Source organism: Ischnura elegans, chromosome 1 (genome assembly GCF_921293095.1).
Source record: "Ischnura elegans chromosome 1, ioIscEleg1.1, whole genome shotgun sequence".
NCBI classification, from domain to species: Eukaryota; Metazoa; Arthropoda; class Insecta; order Odonata; family Coenagrionidae; genus Ischnura; species Ischnura elegans.
Genome location: NC_060246.1, coordinates 162,994,378 through 163,015,023, shown reverse-complemented (window position 1 = coordinate 163,015,023; position 20,646 = coordinate 162,994,378). Strand labels below are relative to the sequence as shown.

At 39.4% G+C, this 20,646-nt stretch overlaps 1 protein-coding gene across 1 annotated transcript; it reads right to left on the bottom strand.

Annotated features, from left to right (window-relative positions):
* Window positions 1-2,732: 2,732 nt before the first annotated feature.
* On the bottom strand, window positions 2,733-20,538 carry LOC124172888 (ruvB-like helicase 1). Its single transcript, XM_046552393.1, has 8 exons — window positions 20,272-20,538; window positions 16,732-16,860; window positions 11,466-11,640; window positions 7,381-7,583; window positions 6,933-7,101; window positions 4,792-4,990; window positions 3,864-4,058; window positions 2,733-2,951 (listed from the first exon to the last, which is right to left on the bottom strand). The coding sequence occupies exons 1-8, from the start codon at window positions 20,410-20,412 to the stop codon at window positions 2,792-2,794; spliced, it is 1,371 nt and encodes a 456-aa protein (XP_046408349.1). The 5' UTR covers window positions 20,413-20,538; the 3' UTR covers window positions 2,733-2,791.
* Window positions 20,539-20,646: the final 108 nt, after the last annotated feature.

Below are 20,646 nucleotides of genomic sequence, written 5' to 3'. Positions count from 1 at the left end.
AACACAATATTAAAATCTTATTCTAACCTGAGAGATGAAATCAGTCCCCTTTTCAGTGAAATTCAACTCATACATCAATTCTAATGTACTTAAATAATCAAATTAAATTGAATATCCTTACGAAATTAGAGGAACGTAAGGACATGGAGAGCAATAGAGAGTTTTGTAGTTTTGCCATGTTTACATAGCGATATTACCGGATATTTTCTATTTCAATGATTATAATATTGCATAAAATACACATTAGGAAATGGCCTAAAAAATTGTTTTCAAACAAGCTATAGAAGGCTGAAATTTCTTCTTCATACATACCGTCAACTTTAGAGTACTAGCCACACAATAAACATCGCAGCACAAAAAGGAATCGGCTCTGCTGCCAGCACGTAGCTTGCGCAATCTTCTCTCAACTCTCTGAGAGAGGAACCTTTTTACAGGAACCAGTTCTTACCCCTTCCATCTGCGTGATGAGTATTAGCATTTTTATCCATTTAATTGCTATCCATATAGTCCATAGCTCACTTTCACCTTTTCTCAGTTTTCGCACAGTATTTACTCATTAAGCTTTCATGCTTTCAGCTGGTCAATCCATTTTAATTACCAGATCCTACACGCTGTATTTCAAATTCTCTTAAAGAATCGCACGAGGCACACCTCTCCAAACAATTATTTATACCTTCATTGATTCTCATTGGCATATACATATGATAAATTAGGCTTGATATATTATAACTAGGCACTATTTTTTATGAGTTTAAATCCAGTGGTAACAAGGTGAAAAGAAATGCAGTAAGAAGCAAACGTACGCTATTTTTCGCTTTGTGCCCATGGGATAAGTGTCACACTAGCTCTATCTAGCAGAAAATGAAAAGATTAGTATTGGGAAACTCATAAAATGAGCCCACAAATACATATTAATTTTCCTCTTGACGAACTTCATAAATTTTTCCTTTTTACTTCTGTTTCACCCAACAGAATGGACGACCTCTATGTTTTGGATAAAAATTACAATGGATTCAGCAATGATGACAAATTCAACTACCCATATTCTACTCTTGACTTATTACTTAAATATGTACATATCTATGGTGAGCTCAAATTCAATGGGAGTACATGGATGAAATCAGTATTAAGCTAATCAAAAAGATCCTCTCATAAGCACTTACAATGTTACTTTCAATCTTTAATTACTCATTAAACTACCATAAATTCCCCCACACTATGAAAATCTGCTCTCATTCAACCCACCAGGAAGAAACCAAACCCTGTTGAAATGTTAGATTTCCAACCAATGGCAATACTGTGTGCATTGTGAAAAACATACCGAAAGATTTCTGGGCAACTGTATGATAGAACAATCTATCTACAAACAATTTTTAAATAATTTTCAAACTGGTTTACTAAATGGTTGCCATACTCAAACTGCTTTGATTAATATGACATATAATACAAGAACTTCAAAGGAGAAGCAGAAAATCCCTTTAATATTACTCTTTGATTTTATTAACAGCTTTCCCATCCATTAGTGTTTTAAATTGGGTCCACTTGAACTTAAAACCTTATCATGAGATTAGCTATTCTCTTTCAATGGGAAAGAAGACAGTGAGTAACCGAACGAAGGGGAGACTCTCACTCAAAAGGAGAAAAGTTCTTGTTAGCAGGAGAATTTACATTGCTATGCTCAAGTTAATTAATCAATTCAATACGCTGCAAAGTAACAGCATTACATCAATCTTGGACAACTCTTTTCATAAGTTATGTAAATAAACAGAATTTTTTCATGTAAATTTATCAATTACTTGAAGCATCAAAATATGTTCCGTCAGTATTTATAAAAAAAATCAAGAACACAAAATGGCAAGCAAGAGATTTCACTGAGGTCACATGCCGATATGTATATGAATTTTTCATTATTAATTACTATGCACTTATATCAATATAAGACTGAATTATTGCATTGCACATTTATGATAATTCAGCCTCCTCCCTACATGTTCAACCACGATTTCAATCGGATTTGAACGTAAGCCTAGCCCAAGCAGACAGATGTCCTCACCTCTCTATGCAGGAAGCGTGTCCCTGAAAATTTCTCTCGTGCACATTATTTGATGCATGCATGGTGTGAGCTTTGTCATAAAAATAGAAAATTTACATTAATTTAAGAAAATATGAGATGACACAACAATCCCTTCCCAGTTTACTATCTTAAGTGTGGGGAAGATATGAAGTTGAATAGGCACATTCCACTAGAGCGTTTCTGGTACAGAATACTGCAGAAGTTGGCGGAGGTGAAAGGCTCTGAAATGGAGGAAGATCCCTCTTTTCTCCGTCAATTAGGGCGGTAGCTCTTCTTCTACATGCTTACAGACATTTGTCCTTTCCTCAGCGAGATTATGAAACAAGAACTGCTACAAATATAACTGCAGCAAGTTTGGTCTAAAGTTCGATTCACAAGAGCAGGCCCACATACATGTAATGAAGTTTAGTTATAACAATGGAAACTTCCAGACTACTAAAATTCGTTGTGTACACGCTCCCTGTACTTTCCATTAATTTGAGGACACCACAAGGGGCAGAAGGGAATGCATGCAAGGAGAAACATAGGTGGTGTGAAGTGCAGGATGGCCCTAACATACATACATAATACCTCAAGCACTGATATAGGTAATCAGTTCTCTGCACAACTCCAACCACAAGAGCAGAAGGTCCCTCTTCAAAGCAATCACGTCAAAATGTTGAGAGGCAAGGAAAAGTTTATTTATTATGCATACACACTATCACTCATACACATTGTTCACTTCATATACTTATCACTGTGCTGGGACAAGATTTTAGCCGAGGCTTTACAGTCAAGAAATAGTTTGGCCACTTCTTCGATGTCCTCCTTGGTGATGGTGGTCCTGCCATTGACTCGGGCTGTGAGCGCAGCAGGCGTCAGAATCTGAACCGTGTACCTGTGAAAAAGGAAATTAAGATAGTACCTATGTATTAGATCATTTGCCATGCAATCAAATGAAAACAGAAATATTTGGAGCACATAGCAAAATAACATGATAAACCACACGTCTTTGAAAGCATGCGAGGACTTCCCATGGCTTGTATGTTTGTTTTATGCTTCATTATGTTTAAATAATTCTGTTGGAGGGAAAAGGATGAGCTTCCATCTCTACCTCAGCCAATCATGGAACCCAATAATTAGTTGCATCCGCCAAACACATCCGGCTTGACCCATAGGTAATCACATGTAAGTTGTTTGATCCCTGCATCAGACTTCCAAATGTTTTGGCGACAATGGAGTTTTTCACCCAACTAGAAGCTTGAGAAACATAGAGAGTCTCTATTTTCTCTAAATGTCCATTCTGCTCAAGATCACTGCCACCCTCATCATATAATATCCAGCTCAAAATTCCCCTTCAACCCTCCAAACCCCACACATGTTTGTGAGGAGATGTGTCTCAATAAATTTCACTCTATTTTTCAGTCACTGCTTTCACTAGGTACTTTCCCACAACCATGGAAACCTAGTATTATAGCCCCCATAAATAAATCCAGCCCAAAAAGTTTAGTCTCACACTATCAACCTATCTCTTGACTCCCAGATCTCTTTTCTGAATATGAGCGAGTCCTAATCCTAAACAGTCTTTATAACTTCTCATGGATTCCTTCCTGGTCATTCCTATATTAGTAGAGACACTCGTCTATAACACCCAGGGCAGAGGACAAAATACTGCAATGAATTACAAGGCCAAGCTTATAGCTCGAATACTCTGCCAGCCAAGGGTGAAGAGAGTTAAGCGATTAAAACTCCACCACTTCCGACCACTTGGATAAGAAGAGGATAGTCGTAATGAAGAGAGAGAGTCAACCTGAGAGTGGTGCGGGATCCGATGTCGCCAAGGAGGGAGAAGGCGTCGTCGTCCACGCTGAGTCCCTCAGTGGCTGCCCTCAGCCTCAGGATCTGCTCCATCTCCGGGCGTGAGTAAGGCAGCGTGCGGATGATGAGCAGGCGGTCCAACAGGTCAAGGGGCACTCCGTGTGGCGAGATGACATCCTCCGTGCCCCTGAGACACAAAAGAACAGTCCATGAGACTGCTATGCACGCACAAAGGAAAGACCCTAAGCAATCACTTCCTTTGTGCTTGGTACACAAAAATACATTTAAGCATTGATGTTAAGCAATCAATTTCATTTCACACGTGTATATTGAGGAGAGTTGCAGAGAGAAGACATTTATAATGAGGAATCATTGGCATTATTTGTTTCAATACCATTAATAAATATATACACTGATTTCCTTTGCATTCATATAGCCTTAACAGTGTTTGTACGTAGTGCAAAAGAGGAAGAGAGTTGCCGTATAAACTATGCAAGGTGATTCTTGGGATATACATGGCTCAATGACACATTCTGAAAATTGAGCAAATATACATATTTGTGCAAAAAATATATAGCACACACATTTCATGATGAAAAATGACTGCTACCTCCATAATTTTATACAATAATGAGAATTTTATACAATATCTTTTAATGGAAGTACAAGATACGCAAGATTCCAGGTAAAAAAAAGCAATTGCTTCTACTTGAAAAGGGACTAAAAACTAAAGATTATATGTGTGACATTAATCGCCCTAGGATTAAATGCTCTGTCCACAGGAATCAAACAATGTTGATTTTTCAGTTACCAAATCCCACTGCCCCAGGAGGGACAATTTCTAGTATGTTCTGATAGACACAGCACTTGCAAATTGTTCGGGGTCACTTGCAACCCATAGCTGTGGTGGATGGTCCTACCTGATGACGCAGCGCCCTCTGTTTGTGGCAAAGATGACGATCGGAGCAATGGCACTCTCAAGGGCTCGGTGCAAGTACGTGAAGCACTCAATATCCAGCATGTGCACCTCATCTATGAACAACACGCCAGGAATCAACTCGGCTATCCCTTGATCTATGTACTTGTTCACCACTTTGTTTATTTCTTTGCGTAGTTTGTCTGTAAGTAAAACAATGATCATGGTGGTAAGTATAGTCCGTGCTTAGGATAAAAATGTGAAATATATACAATGTTGAATGCCTTTGACAGTTTCTCAGAGGCCAGAACATCTTCATTGATCCATGCATGACAATGTGATTGCCCACTACCATGAGATGACAGGAGGCAGATTTCTTTCTAAACATGGATGGACATCTTTCTAGACCACCCTGTGAGCAGGGAATACATATATTGGAATGAAAGAAAGCAAGTTTAGCAATGATGATTTGTGGCTGCCAGGAGCACTCTTCCCGAAAGAAGAAAGAAGCAGCACTGAAAGATATGAGGTTTTCCCGGCGAATAGACTGGAGGAAGAGTTCTCGGGTTTACAGGGTGAATGACTTGTGAATTCACCCATCGTCTTCAGGGTAAATGAATTCACCCTGAAGACGATGGCAGACTTAGCCTTCGAAACGTCGGCGCAGAAAAACCCTTGCACCCGGCTGGAAACCCTAGAACTCTTCCTCCAAGAAGCAGCACATTACCTTGAGTGAAATTACAAAAAGAGTAACAATTAATGAACATCTTTTTGACAAAGTGATACCAATTCACAACTTACTCATCCTGCCTTGATCATACATAAGCAGAGGTCAACATTAAATTTTGCATTAAATAGGGTGCTATTTGAGATATTTTACATTATGAGCTAATGAAATAATGTTACCAGTAGTTTCTTGTTTGCATTTCACTCCGCTTTTAATTACCATATTTATAACTTCCATTCAAAATTTTCCATGGCATAATAATGAAGGTTTGAGAATATTTGGCATAGGAGTGTGTTGACCAGAGGTGTGCATGGAAAAGTCAGAGTTCATGTCATTTTTATATGAGTAATGTATGGAAAATCAGTCAGGGGAATTTTTTATCAAATCATTTTTTGTCTACCACAAAATATTTCAGCTCCCTTGCTTTTCTGGCCTCTCCAAAAGTACTGGAGGGATCAGGATATGCTCTTTGGCCCTGGAACCAAATCCTGAATCACATTCACCCCCTAGTGGTGGAGAGTGGTAACATTTGCATAACTGCTAGAGAATACAGGGACCAAATACATATCTCTCAGGATAAGGAGATTACCTCTACCAGGAGCCAACAACCAATGAGAGTCAACGTTTTGAGAATGTGTGTTGAATTTACAATGGACTCACAGTAATCGTAGATACGTCAAATTTCAAAGACGTATTTTTTAACATAAAAGAGAGAACATGAAAATTTTTATAATTAAATTTTAGGAGACTATTTTTTTGCAGTAAATTTAAATGATGTCATGACAGTTATGTATCATTGCTCAGATGGGGAGAAAGCTCTAATTTTCTCCAGTAAATGAGGCGATTGCCTAAAACATGGAAGCTTGACACAGATTTGAAGAACTGAAAATGAGTGAATGCACCGCAAATTTTGCGTTTCATTCAAAAAGGAAAAATATGTGTGTGTGGTACATGAGAAAAAACCGTTACAGCTTTCTCTGTTTCTAATGGCTGATACCTTCAATGATTCAAGGACTAAAAGCTTGCCTCTCCAAGTACACTCAACTCAAATTCAATACTTTTTCTAACAGATACATGAGGAAAGACAAGCATATGGACGAGCAGTTAACAAGAGCCACAAAAAGATCAAGATGAGAAGGTAAGCTGATCGGTGGATATCGAAGGGGTAGAAATGCAGGAAGTAGTTGGTCGCAACAACCTCGACAGTCAAACCACTGGCAGAGTGCGCTGCACTCAACGCAAAACAACAGTCAGCCAAAGTCGCCTCCCACTCCTTAGAAGTAAATGAAAAAAAAATGCACAATGGAATGGAATAAACTGCAACTGGGATGAACGTATGTATCTGGAGAGAAGATAGACTGCAAATCGCTTACAATGAGAGGTGCAGTAGAGCAGTGATCTATAGAGGACTGACTCACCCGTGATCTCCGTCTTCTTGGGCTTCATGAGCTGCCCCATGAGTGAGAGCACATCCTGGCCACCTTGCGGCCTTGCGTTTGCCACGTCCAAGTCATGCAGAGTCACATCCTGAATCACCTCCTTCTTCTTGTGCACATCACCCTTGGGCAGCGGAACATACTCCTCCGCCTGAAACACAACAACAAAACAACACTCTTACACAACTCCCTCCTTCCCAATAGATCAGGGAAAAAATGAATGCATTGTGTCATGCACGAATTACTTGAGAATGTTAACGTTTCAACTTCTTATAAAAAGAAAAACTCATTGTTGAGGTTTGGGCCAGTTGTTTTGTATTTCAGTCCACCGTGAGCCATCTTGCTAAGCGAAGGGTGTAATAGGCAAAGTAAGAGGCATGTAAAAATAATGCGCATACAAAGCGACGTTAGCAACGAGAGGGTCACTCACTTCAAGGTCAAATTCGGTGGCAAACGTGTCGCTGCGCCCCTGCCGCTTCACGGCTCCACTGTTGGCCTCTATGTAAATCACGTCCCCTCCCTCCACCTTCTCCTTCTGCAACGCCTCGTAAATCGAAGGGTCCAGCTTTAGCTGCTTGGTCCCTTTGGCCGTCTTCAGCCCGATTATCACATGACTCACGGTTTTCCCATAGCCTAGAAAGAGAAAATCAACATTGAGAGAAGAATGAATCTTTCAGAAAATTCCAGTGGGCACCCAACGTTTTGCATGATCATTACTATGAACTTGCTGCTCGCTCAACCCGTTGCTGCGCACTGAAGGAGAAGCAAGAGTCTCCCATCACAGCACTTGAACAAGCAATTACTGCTCTCATTAAGACCCCTGGACAGTGCAATGGGATCGTTCACTCACACCCAATGTCACAATTTGGTAAGATATTTCAGTATACAGATGGGAATATAAGCTACAAGAAAAAATAAATCCTCACTCAGCCCTACCATAGAACGCATTTTTTAGGAGGCTCTTACATCAAAGTTTTTATTTCACCAGCTAAACAATTAAAAAAAATAATTGATGAATACCCAAAAGCCAGTTGTTCACACATATCAGACTTCAAAAGTATCACTGAAAGAAGAAAATGAAGCAAATAAATTTTGCCAAAGAATATTAAAAATCATTTGAGTCAAGGTGTCAGTTTTCCATTGCATACACACTTAATTCGAAGGCCAAACCAGAAAAATAACTAATAAATATGAGGCTATTATTGACTTGGTGGGGTGACTTTGAACAGCTACAGACTTTGAACTTTAACTAATAACATTCAAAGTCACCCCACTGGGTGGAATGATTTTGAATGCTATTAGCTAAAGTGACTTTCTTCAGAAAAAATTAATGCTGTAAGGTTATACATCTATTTGCATTATTATTCGGAATTTTAAGATTATGAAACTTGATAGTTCAGTGTATTGATTCAGGAACTACATATTCAGTAATCTATGATTACCAATCAAAATGCATTCAAACTCGCCCCATGCTAAGGTAATTTTTTCTGAAAAATAAGTCAATTGTACAATTAAACATAAAAATATTCCCAGTCACACATATTTGAAGAAAATCATCATAATACCTTGTTATGCACAGTTATTTAATTAATCACTGCCTTCAACTCAACCACTTCTTTTAAATTTCCTCTCAAATTGAGTTTTTAAAAAGAAAGCTCACATTATTCTCTTCAACTCATCTCAAAATAGGAATTGCAGGCAAACCACTAAAAATGAGCAATATCGCACCATACAAGCACGTGAAATACAGTGGAACCTCGTTAAAGCGAGTACGGGCTATAGCGACACCCCCGCTATTATGAGAGATAGCCGATGCACCGTCAATTGACCCTATAATAAGCGTGTTAAAAAATTCGTTTTTACGAGGGCCTTTTGGCGTTGGCTCTCGCCATAGCGTGGGTTTCACCGCCGGAAAAACTGACATCAAGACTCCTTAATCTCTGTAATTGCTAGCGATCTGTTAGAAATGAAGTTAATGGAGTGCTCAGTCTCAAATTTATGTGGTAAACTGTCGTTCGATAAATAAGTAGTTAATTTTGGTGAAAATATTGCGGCATTAGCATTCGCGAATGCTTGATCTTCTTTTGTTCCTCGGGCGGCAGAAAGCTGACGTCAGCATACCCGCACGTCCATGAGTTGCATGAATAGAAAGCATTTGATGGCAGACACCATGGCCAAAAATACACCAAACACGTCTAAGCGAGAAAATAAAAATAAAGGAGTAATATGAGTGTCGAAATTAATTTATCTTCCTATTCGCTCTTCACAATTAAAAAAAAACAAAAGCACCCAAGGAATGCAGACTATGTAGAGTTATAAGGAGCTTTGCTCGGGTGGTTTTGCCCACTCCAATCTGCGGGAACTCCTGAGAAAGGGGCTATGCCTAAGCCTAAAGCGGAGTATTTCAGGGATAGATTGCGAATCGAGAATTTCAAGAGTTCGGAAGGTTGATTATACTAATGCAAAGCACCAAAGCTTTATCTCCCCTCATAATTGCTGGTGATGCCTGCGGTGTAAACCCGAAGTCGTGGAAGAAAGGACTCCGATCATAAGTATCTCAAGGAGTATTCCCCGCGTGATATAACATAGACGAAACGGAACTTTTTTTACATCCTACTCCCCGACAAAATCCTTGCAGTAAGAGGTATTTCTTGCAATGATGCCTCTAAAGGTATGTAGTGCGCCTTAGCGATGATGTAGGATGTACGATGCAATGATACTGAGCGTGGATTGTCTGTATGGACGTATTTATTCTCCGCTTCGGATTCACAAGGGTGAACTATTCGCGTCAGTGGTCGGAGTCTACTGGCGCTCTCTTCCGTCACGTGGGTAGCCGAGCATCCCCTGGTGGCCGCTGGAAGAACTCACAGAACAACTGACTCTCGTTTGCAGTGCCGTGGTAAACTCAGTGTATTATTTTAAATACGTCACGAGCGTAACACTCAAAAAGGAACTTTTTTTTAATAACGGCAATTTTAATCACATCATTTTTCAAGCTTAGCAAACTTTTGAGCGTAGATAATGCAGATATTACATTATCTGCTAGAAAAAGTCTTCCAAGGCATGAACGTTATACAACCTTCCACCGTTTTTGACTGCAGAAACAAATGCAATACAGTGAGTCCTCGTTCTACGTCACCCCATTTAACGTCATTTCGTGATAACGTCACGAAAATTTTGAGACCGTTACTCGTTTATCGCACCTTCGCTTCGCGATAACGTCAAGGCTTTTAAATTTCGCGCGAGAAAAAAACGCGAAGCGGCGGGCGTTGCAGGTTGTTCGTTTTGCTGGCGGTAATACAGCCAGTCTAAACGAAGTGTAAAACAGTGTGTTTATTGTTAATTGCGATTACGGTTTTAGCAAATTTTCTGCAAAATGAATTCTTAGGCAGGTGCGCAACGTTTTACTTGACATAATGGTTTTCAGGAACCTAAAAAGTGATTTCAAGGAATTTTTCCGTGTAGGACTCGGAGCTTTTGTCGTCACTTTTTTCGCCGTGTTCACAATAATTTTGGTTCCTGTAACTGCGACGATGTATCAGCGATGATGATGCCCAGGCGACCACCATATCGAAGCCGAAAAGCAAATGCGGGAAGATACAAAAATGGAGAAGGATTTACGTCAGTGCTGCTATTGTCGTCGATGAAGACAGGAACTCGTATTTATGCCATAGTTTGGCATTCCCATCGTAAAAAATGCCCCAGATAAGATACGCTAAAATTTTTTCGCGTAGGAATTGTGAGGTCTAGGAGCCGATATTCACTTTTAACATTGTTTCTTATGGGATATTATGTTTCGATTAACGTCATTTCGTTTATCGTCACATTTTTCAGGAACGGTAAGTGACGTTAAACGAGGACTCACTGTACGTTATTTCACTTCACTGCCGCTTAATGTACAGGAACAATAAACATACACTAATGGAAACATTTGAGGCATTAAATAACCGCGATACAGTTTTATTAGTTAATTTTTGAATTTTCAGTGGAAAATACCAAAATAATAGAATGATTACGTAAATGCACTAATTAAGTGCATAGAAAAATGGCTTCATCGGTTGTGCATTGGCATAATGATTGACAAAACAATGCTTTGCATGATTTTTATTCAGTGCGGGGCTTATAAATTGTTTGAATAGTAAGTCGTTGTTTGAGTAAGGAAATTTAGTGATGCAAAAAAACATCGCCTTTCGTCTGGATTTATACTTACGTTTATCGGATAGAAATTTATCTGTCGCCGCACCTCTCCTGTTCCTGTATAACTGTTCGCAACAGGTATTTTGCCTATTATTTGCTCCACCTCCGGTAAAGCGACAATTCGCTATAGCGAGTGTTTGTTGGTGCACCGTGGGGTGTCGTTTTATCGAGGTTGCACTGTAGTATGTATTTTCTACGTGTGAAACTCTTTATCATTGCTGTGGCTGCCTAACAGCAGCTACAGCACAAGATGACAGCTGAGATGTGAGCCTCTGCTGCTAGAGAGAGAGACACCTCTCATTCCGAGTGGGCACTAACCTCCCATTGGGTTCTCCGTCTCGACAGGCGTCAACTCCGTCACCTCCCCCTCGAACACTTCCTTTGTCTCCTTGATGCGAAGGCCAATGGCTCGCCTAAAGTTCTCCATCAACACTTCCGTCTTCTTGATCTCGGAGCTGTAGACTTCGGAGCCAACCATTGGGCAGAAGGGAACCTAAAAGTGAGATATGCATAGGAGTGCTTGCAGCTCAAGATGAGGGGAACACGTCAAAAGCCCATGTATGCAGTGGCGCAGCCAATAATTAAGGCTAGGGGGGGTTTTAGGCGCAACTAATACTTTGGGGTGCGGGGGTAATACATACCCACCAGGGTTAGCGGGAGTTGCGGGGGCCCTCCTCCAGAAAATTTTGACGAATAATGGTTCAAAATGGCGAGTTTTACGGCTTTCGGAGGGATATTTTATTAATATTTACACTATTCTATAAGAAATATTAATCCAATTAAGTAAAATGGATTCAACTTTAAAACTTCTTTGGGCTCTGGGGGGGGGGGTTTATCCTCCAAAACCCACCGTCGCTGCGCCACTGCATGTATGCACTCCAAAGGGAATCACAGGTGAAACATGATTGAGCAGATGAAACAATACAGCCTACCAGACCAACAATGACATGCAATTGATTTTGTCCATCTGGAATTATACTGATCCTGCCTTTGAAGTGCCATTCACAGAGGAGGCAATTCCATCCTCTCCCATTAACAGACAGTAATCATTCAGAGGTATGGATACATCAATTAAAAAAAAAAAAAACTTTTGAGAAAAATTTTCCAGCGATGAATAAAGCTGTATTTAAGTTGCTGCTCAAATGGCAGTACATAACCCTGATAGTGCTACACATCTGATACCTGAAGTTTCGTGGTTGTCAATGGTCACTTTACGGGAGTGAATGAGGTAGCTGTCGAATCTGGAGCTAGTCAAGTGGTTCTCGGAAGCAGGGAGTCACTGCACCCCTTCTCCCATTCTTATTTTCCCACGCTTCACGCAATTAGCCTTTAATTTAAGTTGATTACATGTCCTGAGATAGCAAGCTCTACAACCTCTGGCTGAAAGGGTTACCCAAGTTTGTGGATTTGAATATATTTAATTATATTGTACAAGTTACAAGTTGGCTATTTGCCAGGTGGTAAAATTTTATATAGAATAAAAAAAAATATATATAGTAAAAGAAAAATACATCACCAAAATGAAGCTAGATGGTGAATATTTAAAATGCAATGACATTAATTTTCACATATAAATCCTTTACACCTCTTTTTGAAAATCCTTACGTTGTTAGGGTAGGGCTTAAACAGTTCTGCAGGGAGTCTATTCCATTCAGAAATTGTCCTATTGAGGTACGTAAGTTAAAGAGCATGCAAGCATTATTTTGAACAGCTTTAAAAGAGCATTGATTATGACTAATGGGTCTGCGATTAATGTTTGAATGATGGCTCTAAGCATTCATCTGTGTACGTGAGCAAACATTGTGAATGGGGAGGCCATGGGTCCCAGCAACCCTAAGTCTTTCTTCTGCACCTACAGAAGTCGATAAATGAAATTTACACATCCTTTTACCCTCGAGACTCAATCAATAGGTAACAGACAATGATTTATTAAGAGCAAGGTTAAAAAAATCATGCATTTGTCCAACTGCAACTGTAAATGCAAATGTTGATGCTAATTATTGATATACAGTAAAACCCCTTATTTACACTTTTCTAGGGACCCAAGAAAAAAAGTGTAAATTGCGGGAAAATGCAAATCGTGGGAAATAGAGAATTTTCACTTTTATTCATATACTGGCTTTGGAAATGTTAATTTTTTAATTGTTCACTAAGCATTATGCCATAACACTGTTTCCCTCTGAAGCACAGTGTTTTTGCTGGCAGCAAAAATTAAAAAATAATCCTGTTTTGTTTGCAATGAAAACATCTTTTGGGCTGTAACCTTCCAGAACTCTAATATATTCAGATTCTTTCCACTGAGTTGCTGTCTATGTTAACATCTTTGCTTTCACCACTCACCATCTTATATACAAGACTGTACCTATTTTTGAATCTGTCCAACCAACCATTATAGATGCCGAGGAATCTTCGATTCCCAATCTTGTGGGGAAATACTTTTTTCTCAAGGGCCTTTGGGCCTGTTTACACGATACATTAACATGTACGAGTTAATTTCTGCTTGCATGAATGATTTTTGTGGACCGGAACGGGATATGTATGAATGTAGACAGGGGCAGATCCAGGATTTTTTTCTGGGAGGGGCACTAGAGGGCCTGACAGGCAAAATATCTCGTCTTAATTGAGATTAAAAACAAGATATAACAACGACTTTACAAAATTCTCTTTATTTTTATATCAAATTTATTCTTATTGAATTAAATGATTGAGCCTCCTTGAGTAATACACAAAACAAAGCGAACATAATGATGACCATCAGGGGCGGATCCAGGATTTCTTTCTGGGGGCACAAGCAATGCCGTATCCAGGATTTTGATCTGGAGTGGGGGGGGGGGGGGGCACAATGATACCACGTTATACAAAACGAACGCAATGATAACCGGACCGTATTAAAAATCTTGCATATTTTTAAGTCTGGGGGGGCACGTGCCCCCCCCCCCCCCCCCCCCCCCCCCATATATCCTCCTATGATAACCGTATTCAAATTTTCTCTTTTTTTAAGCATCTGGGGGGGCACGTCCCCATCCCCTAAATCCGACTATGAATGCATGAACCAAATTTGAACAGGTTCTATTTTCTGTTCGTGCATATACGCACAAGTTGGGTGAATACACGGTGCATTTTCGTGTTCATAATTTGGACATTAACTTGTACGGGTTAATGTACTATGTAAAGAGGCCTTTAGATGACACCATTTGCTGGGACATTTGATGATCTTGCACCTAAAAATACTCTTTTAGAATTCGTTCTATTTATTCTTACCTGGAATTCTTCACATATATTCTCTTTTTTGATAAATGTCCGCACTGGTTTGCATATTTTACAATGGTATCGCGATTTTTCACCTCGGTATTGAATGTTGAGACTGGGAATCCGAACGGATTGCCAAGTCCCAACATTCGAGTCGCCAGCGTTTGAATCGATTCGGGTTCCAGTGTGGGAATCAACTATCTCTATAATTTTCATTTTCTCGTCAATTAAAAATGTCCGTTTTTCACCTCGAATTTCCATTTTCAAGCCGGATCAATTCTATTTCCCGTACGAGTTGAGGGTAACTCGAGTTGCCGATCGGCAACACACGAGTATCTGACCTATACTCCTCGGCGATCAAGTGCGTAGTACAAACTGTCATGGGACTTCATAATTTTTTAAATTTACAATAGTTTGCGATACACTGCTATTTGAATGGGATAATTCAAGTTTAAATAAGTTTTTTCAAAGTATTTAATTAACCCATAATTGCTACGCAACTGTTGAATGAAGTCAGCGCAAATGATCCCAGATGTCGGTCAAGTTATATAGTTCCGGCATTTATCACGTCTGGTTCCCTTGCAAACTCTCGTATCAAATTATCGACTACATGATTATTGTCAACATTCCTTCAGGAGTTCTTGCTTTATAATTAATACATAGCTCGATTGCTCAATACACCTACTTTCATATCGTGAATCTTTTCGCCGCTGACAGAAAACGAGAGGACGTAGTTCAACTTTCCGACGTTAGTGGCGTTCTGTCCCGCCACATTCAAATTCTTCCCGAAAATAGTTCTCATTACGTCTTTCTCTCTTAGATTTTTAAATAAAAATGCGCGAAAGGAAGCCAAAAGGCAGTTTTAAGGGCTGATATGCGCGATTAATTGTTTTACTACGCAAAAAAATTTTTTTTAGTCGGCACGTCGTGATGCACATGGCGGGAAAACGAAAAAAACACGGCGTAAATACAGGGTTCTATTTACATTGGAGAGATAGGAAATATGACGGGACCCAGAAAAAAACTTGCAATTTGCGGGAAAACGTAAATTCCGATAACGCAAATACGGGGTTTTACTGTAATTTCTTCAGAGAATTAAAAAATTCATACCACAGTGATACCTGTTTGCAAACACACTGTGCATGGAAATTCACTTAACAAGAGTGTTACAAAATTGTCACAATGAATTCCCCCATACACACACGCACACATCCTTCTGCTCTATACTTATTTAAACAGTCAACTCTTGTTACTACTAAGTTCATAGGACCAGAAAACTGGAGGTTCGTAATAATGAAATTCATAAGAACGTTTCTTTTAGGAGTCATTGCAAAAAAAATACACCTCGCCAAAATTTCTTGCCTCTTCAATCTATTTCACTAATAGCTTGCACAGCAGAATAGCTTCAGAGTCATGTGTGTGATATACAATATTAAATTACGCACAAATATTTGTGATTTTGCGAGAGTCTGGAGACTCTCGGAAGGCTTCACTAATGGGGTAGGGGTAGTACAGAGAGAGAAAGAGGAGGGAAATTAACGTTGCCAAATGTGCATAGCCCCCCTACTTTGTCACTGAAAACGTCGGTGCCAAGACAATTTACCCACTCATTTGGAAGGTATTGAGGATAATCCTTTCACAGAGGCCCATTACATTGTCAGCTACCATGCTGAATGAGGCATGCTCGTGAAAGGCATATACTTAAAGACATAAACGAAGAGGTTTGGCAATACTACTCCTCGAGCAGACTCACAATGTTAACTCAACAAAGGTCTGAGAGCAACTGACCATGCCTACTGTCTCCTGATTGGCCAAGAAAAAGTCACGTGACAAGAAACTTTCACTAAAATGGACAGAGTAGGGTGTTAAAGATCTCCGTACACAAACTTTCCGAGTCAACTTAACACTGACTTCTGAGTAGCGTTAAAGATTCTCCTGTTTATGGTGATGAAGGATCCCATCCCTAAATGAATTTTTGATAGTTAAATGTCTTTCAATATTTAAATATTTACTTTTTTATCCTGTACCAAAAAAAGACTGACATGCAACCAAAAATAAAACGCAATGCCAGCCAACACCACAACGTCATAGAGGCAAAAGGTACGCATATGTACTACACTCAATCTCCTAGAGATTATCAATCAAATATTTTTAACAGGTGTAACGTCAATGCACCATGTCATTATACAATTCATAATCCTGGGATTCCAAAAAACTGAGAACTATGGGAACAAGGATTCACGTGTTTAAAAAACGGGTCTACAGAGATAGCTAAAATGTTAGATGAACAAAAACTTTGAGGAGATTGAAAAGAGGGTGGAGGCAGAGTACATACCTTGCTGCCCAGTTCCTGTGCTATGGCTAGAGCAATGGCTGTCTTGCCCGTACCAGGGGGGCCTGCCAGTAGCACGGCGCGACCTGCCATCTTCTTTGACTTGATCAGGTCCACCACAATACCAGCAGCCTGTGAGAACAAAAATGATTGAATGCAAGAGTTAAGACCCCACCAAAAATTGGTGAATGCTAACACTTCACCCTCCTCCTATCGTCCCTCAGACTGACCTAGATAAGATCACGTATGTACCTCCTAGTTGCAAGCGCACGGCAAGTGTAACATTCATCAGAGACCATCACAAGGTGACACCTTAAACCTTAGGTGGTGGTCATTAGACCGATATAAAATTTCCCTTGATCTTCTCATGATTAAGTGACCACGGTTTTAATGCACATTAGTTCCTTAGTTATAAGATCAAAAATATTATACATCTACCTCTTCCAGTTTCAGTTAAACAGCTAGGTGGCAAATGGCATCACCAGGTAGTTAAAGGGTGAAAAATATCGATATGAAGTTTATTTGGAAGTTTAATGCTATTGGCAGAAAAAATAATTATTAAGTGAAAACCAAAAACATGGTGGTGCTACTAGAATATCAATCTGAAATTCCAACTTGAATCTTTCAGACTGTTTTAAAAATTTCTCGAACTGCTTGATAGCATTTTTTCACAGAGTATTCACCTTCACAGGAGATAAAATTACGATAGAGGGCATTTAAACAAATAGCTATCAACAATGACCTTGAAACAAATAACGTAAAATTAAGAGAAATCGTGCCCGAGTCTTTTCTGGAAGTGGACAATGCAATTGTTTAAAATTAAAGCAATCTTCTTGAAAATTTCAGAGCATGTACGTCAAGCAGATCTTTGCAAACCCTAGCCTGCATAAAATTTAGGAGTGTATCTCCTAAGGTCAATTAAAATAGGAATTAATGACCCTTAAACTGTTTTTTTGGTAGGTCAGGCAACCATCGATGAGAGGAGAATGTCTCCTGATGCGCTTTGGGGCGTGGTAAGAGTGAGGAGTGGAGCGTGGAGTGTTGACGAGATGACGTCACCACCAAGAGGGGTCTCATGAGTGCTGACGGTGGCACAGTGCATCCCTTAAAAACGCAGTCATAATTTTAGATTCCCCCCTTTTAAAATTTTTCCTTTAACCAATGAAAGCCATTGAAAGGTGATGAGGCTAGCTTCAGGATTGGACAAGTTTGAACACTACTCCTGCCTCTACATCAAGTGTATGATTACCAGAGAGAAATGGTCCATTAGGGTACATTTTATTGAAGTGCTGTCCTGTCCTGTCACTATTGGTAGCAACTACATTGGGACTATGAACAATTAACATGATAGTATTTACCAAATTTAATACACATACTTGAATATTCCTCGGACTGAATGTACAAAAACTGAAATAAAAAAGAATACACGAGGGCAGTTTTATTTTCAACCTCTGATCGCACAGCAAAAACACCATACAAGCGACAGGCGGGTACTGTGCAGATAGAGCAGTTGTGCAACCTCCACACCATATGCTCAAGTAATTTCTGACCGTAAGTTGTTAGTTTAAGGTTAGTAGCAATCTCATAAGCTACACTGCCCCAATTGATTCTCCTGCTAAGAGTACACTGCAGAGCAACAGCTAGAAAACTCACTGAATGGCTTCAGCATTGATATGTCTTCACCTCTACCCTGATATTAGAGAACTTTTTGATGCACTGTGGCTACAATGTGAAACATTACGTCCGTTCTCATTCAAAACAAAAGAAGAGACATGCTGACTTCAAGAAGTGTTCCGATCCATGACAATGCTCGTCATCACAGCACTGATGCAGCCCAACTGCCTCTGGAGCAATTTCAGTGGGACATTTTCAACCACCTGCCGTGCAATGCTGACCTAGTGCCGTGTGACTTCCATCTTGACGAGGAAATTGTGGCTAAGAGGGAGAGGTTTCCAAATGTGCGATGAACTTCAGGACTAAGGCAGAATTTATTGGAAGTCATTGACGGCAACATCCAATGAGGAAGGTATAGTCAATCTTGCCCACAGCCACGACCAATTCTTCAATCGCCGAGGCAATCACGTCGAAAGGATACCACAAGTGTGCTCAACATTTAGCAATGAAATAATTTTAATCAATCACTTTGTCTTCTGTGCATGACCCATCGGAGATTGAAAAAAAACAGCTCTCGTACAAATTGCTCACATAACTATATTCATAATATTTGGACACATGTCTGTTTAGCTATTTTTAATCAATGCTAATGCCATATTCATTAAACGGCAACTCTGCCAAAAATTCTTTTGGGGTACTAATTTCACTGTTTTCTGACATATTTTGGTGTATACTTTTTGGCAGTGAATTAAATATATTTATTGTTATTGATAAAAGAAATAGCAGATTTATAAGGTATAAACACATATATAAGCAATGAGAATTAGATGTCATTTTTCAACAAAAATTTTACTAATAAATGTTTTCAGTAATCATATCGACAAATATGTCCCACATTGTTTCTAACATTAAACCTACTTTAAGAAAATATTATGGTCAACAGCACTTCCAATTTTGATGGCTTCAATGTGCTAAATATCCTTCATGAAAATGTCACTTTAAAAGGAAATTTGTCAAAAACAGCCATGTTTGATAGTTTATAACACAAAAATACTGCTTGTTAAAATAGTTTTAATATAAATTTAGAAAACTAGAGTTACCTGATTATGGCATCTGAAAGTTTCAATAATGTAGCTTGCTTAATTGTGTTTATATTGCAATGCAAAAATGGTTGAATGGCATAGTTTTGTCGACGGGTAGAATTTGGTACATACAAATACTCATAAATGTGAGAATATTTGTGTTTGAGCCAAAATATTACGGATTTTTTTGTTAATCTTTTAACTAGATACTGGTAACAAATTATCAAAATCTGAGATGAACGTGGGCCACTTGATGAGTAGACGAGGACTGAGCCCTCTGCAAGTGCTCTCCGTACCCACTCAAGCCGGTCCAACCGCATGATACTGCTGCACATTATGACTCAAACTGAATTCTATGGAAAATCCAGACGTAGGTACATTTCCACTACAATGGAACTTAAATAACTCCCAAAAAAATTCACATAATGGAGAACAACAGTCCTCGTCTACTCATGCAGTCCTCGTCTACTCATCAAGTGGCCCACGTTCATCTCAGATTTTGATAATTTGTTACCAGTATCTAGTTAAAAGATTAACAAAAAAATCCGTAATATTTTGGCTGTGCTGACGCATGCTCACGGAAAAAAATATAATTAATTCAAGATATTGCTTTAAATTACTAAAATATTAAGCAGATGGTACATTCCTCTCCCAAGCCATTAAGTAACACTATGAGAGTAGATTAGCCATTCAATCAACAATTGTGAAAAAACAGTGAAATGGTAAGGCGTCATTGACACGCAACCAAAGACGCGACCAATTCCAAAAGAGCATGACTGAGTAAACGGTTATTACTAAAACCACAAAATCTCATCACCATACCAAGAAACATTCATTCACGGTTTACCTCACGTGCATTCGCCTGTCCCACAAGGCCGGCAGCAATTTTGATCGGCGCACCATTTTCATCGAGACCAAGACCTTTGATGTGAGTATGAGCGGATATCCTTTGAGTCTTAGCCGTACTTTTTACCTCTTCTATCTTCATTTTGATTCCAGAAGAAGTTTCCTTTCGTTACAATCTACTCAATGAAATTCTCAACACGACCGCCACTTCGGCGTGTTTACCCTGTTTACTACCTTGTTTCCAGGATTACCGAAACCTGCAGTCAGGGAAGAGGGGTGATAATGCCTCTCATTTTGGTGCGTTCCATTCCTCAGTAAAATAGTACATGACGAAAGCCGCATGAGTGCGCTAATCACTATGGACCTTGGCTCAACT

What these genes read in the sequence shown, in the direction of transcription:
- LOC124172888 (XM_046552393.1), bottom strand. Translation starts at nt 20,412, where the DNA reads ATGAAGATAGAAGAGGTAAAAAGTACGGCTAAGACTCAAAGGATATCC. An exon ending in GACAGGCGAATGCACGTGAG is followed by an intron (nt 16,861 to 20,271) that starts GTAAACCGTGAA and finishes TTGTTCTCACAG; the next exon opens with GCTGCTGGTATTGTGGTGGA. An exon ending in AGAGGGCGCTGCGTCATCAG is followed by an intron (nt 4,059 to 4,791) that starts GTAGGACCATCC and finishes TTTGTGTCTCAG; the next exon opens with GGGCACGGAGGATGTCATCT.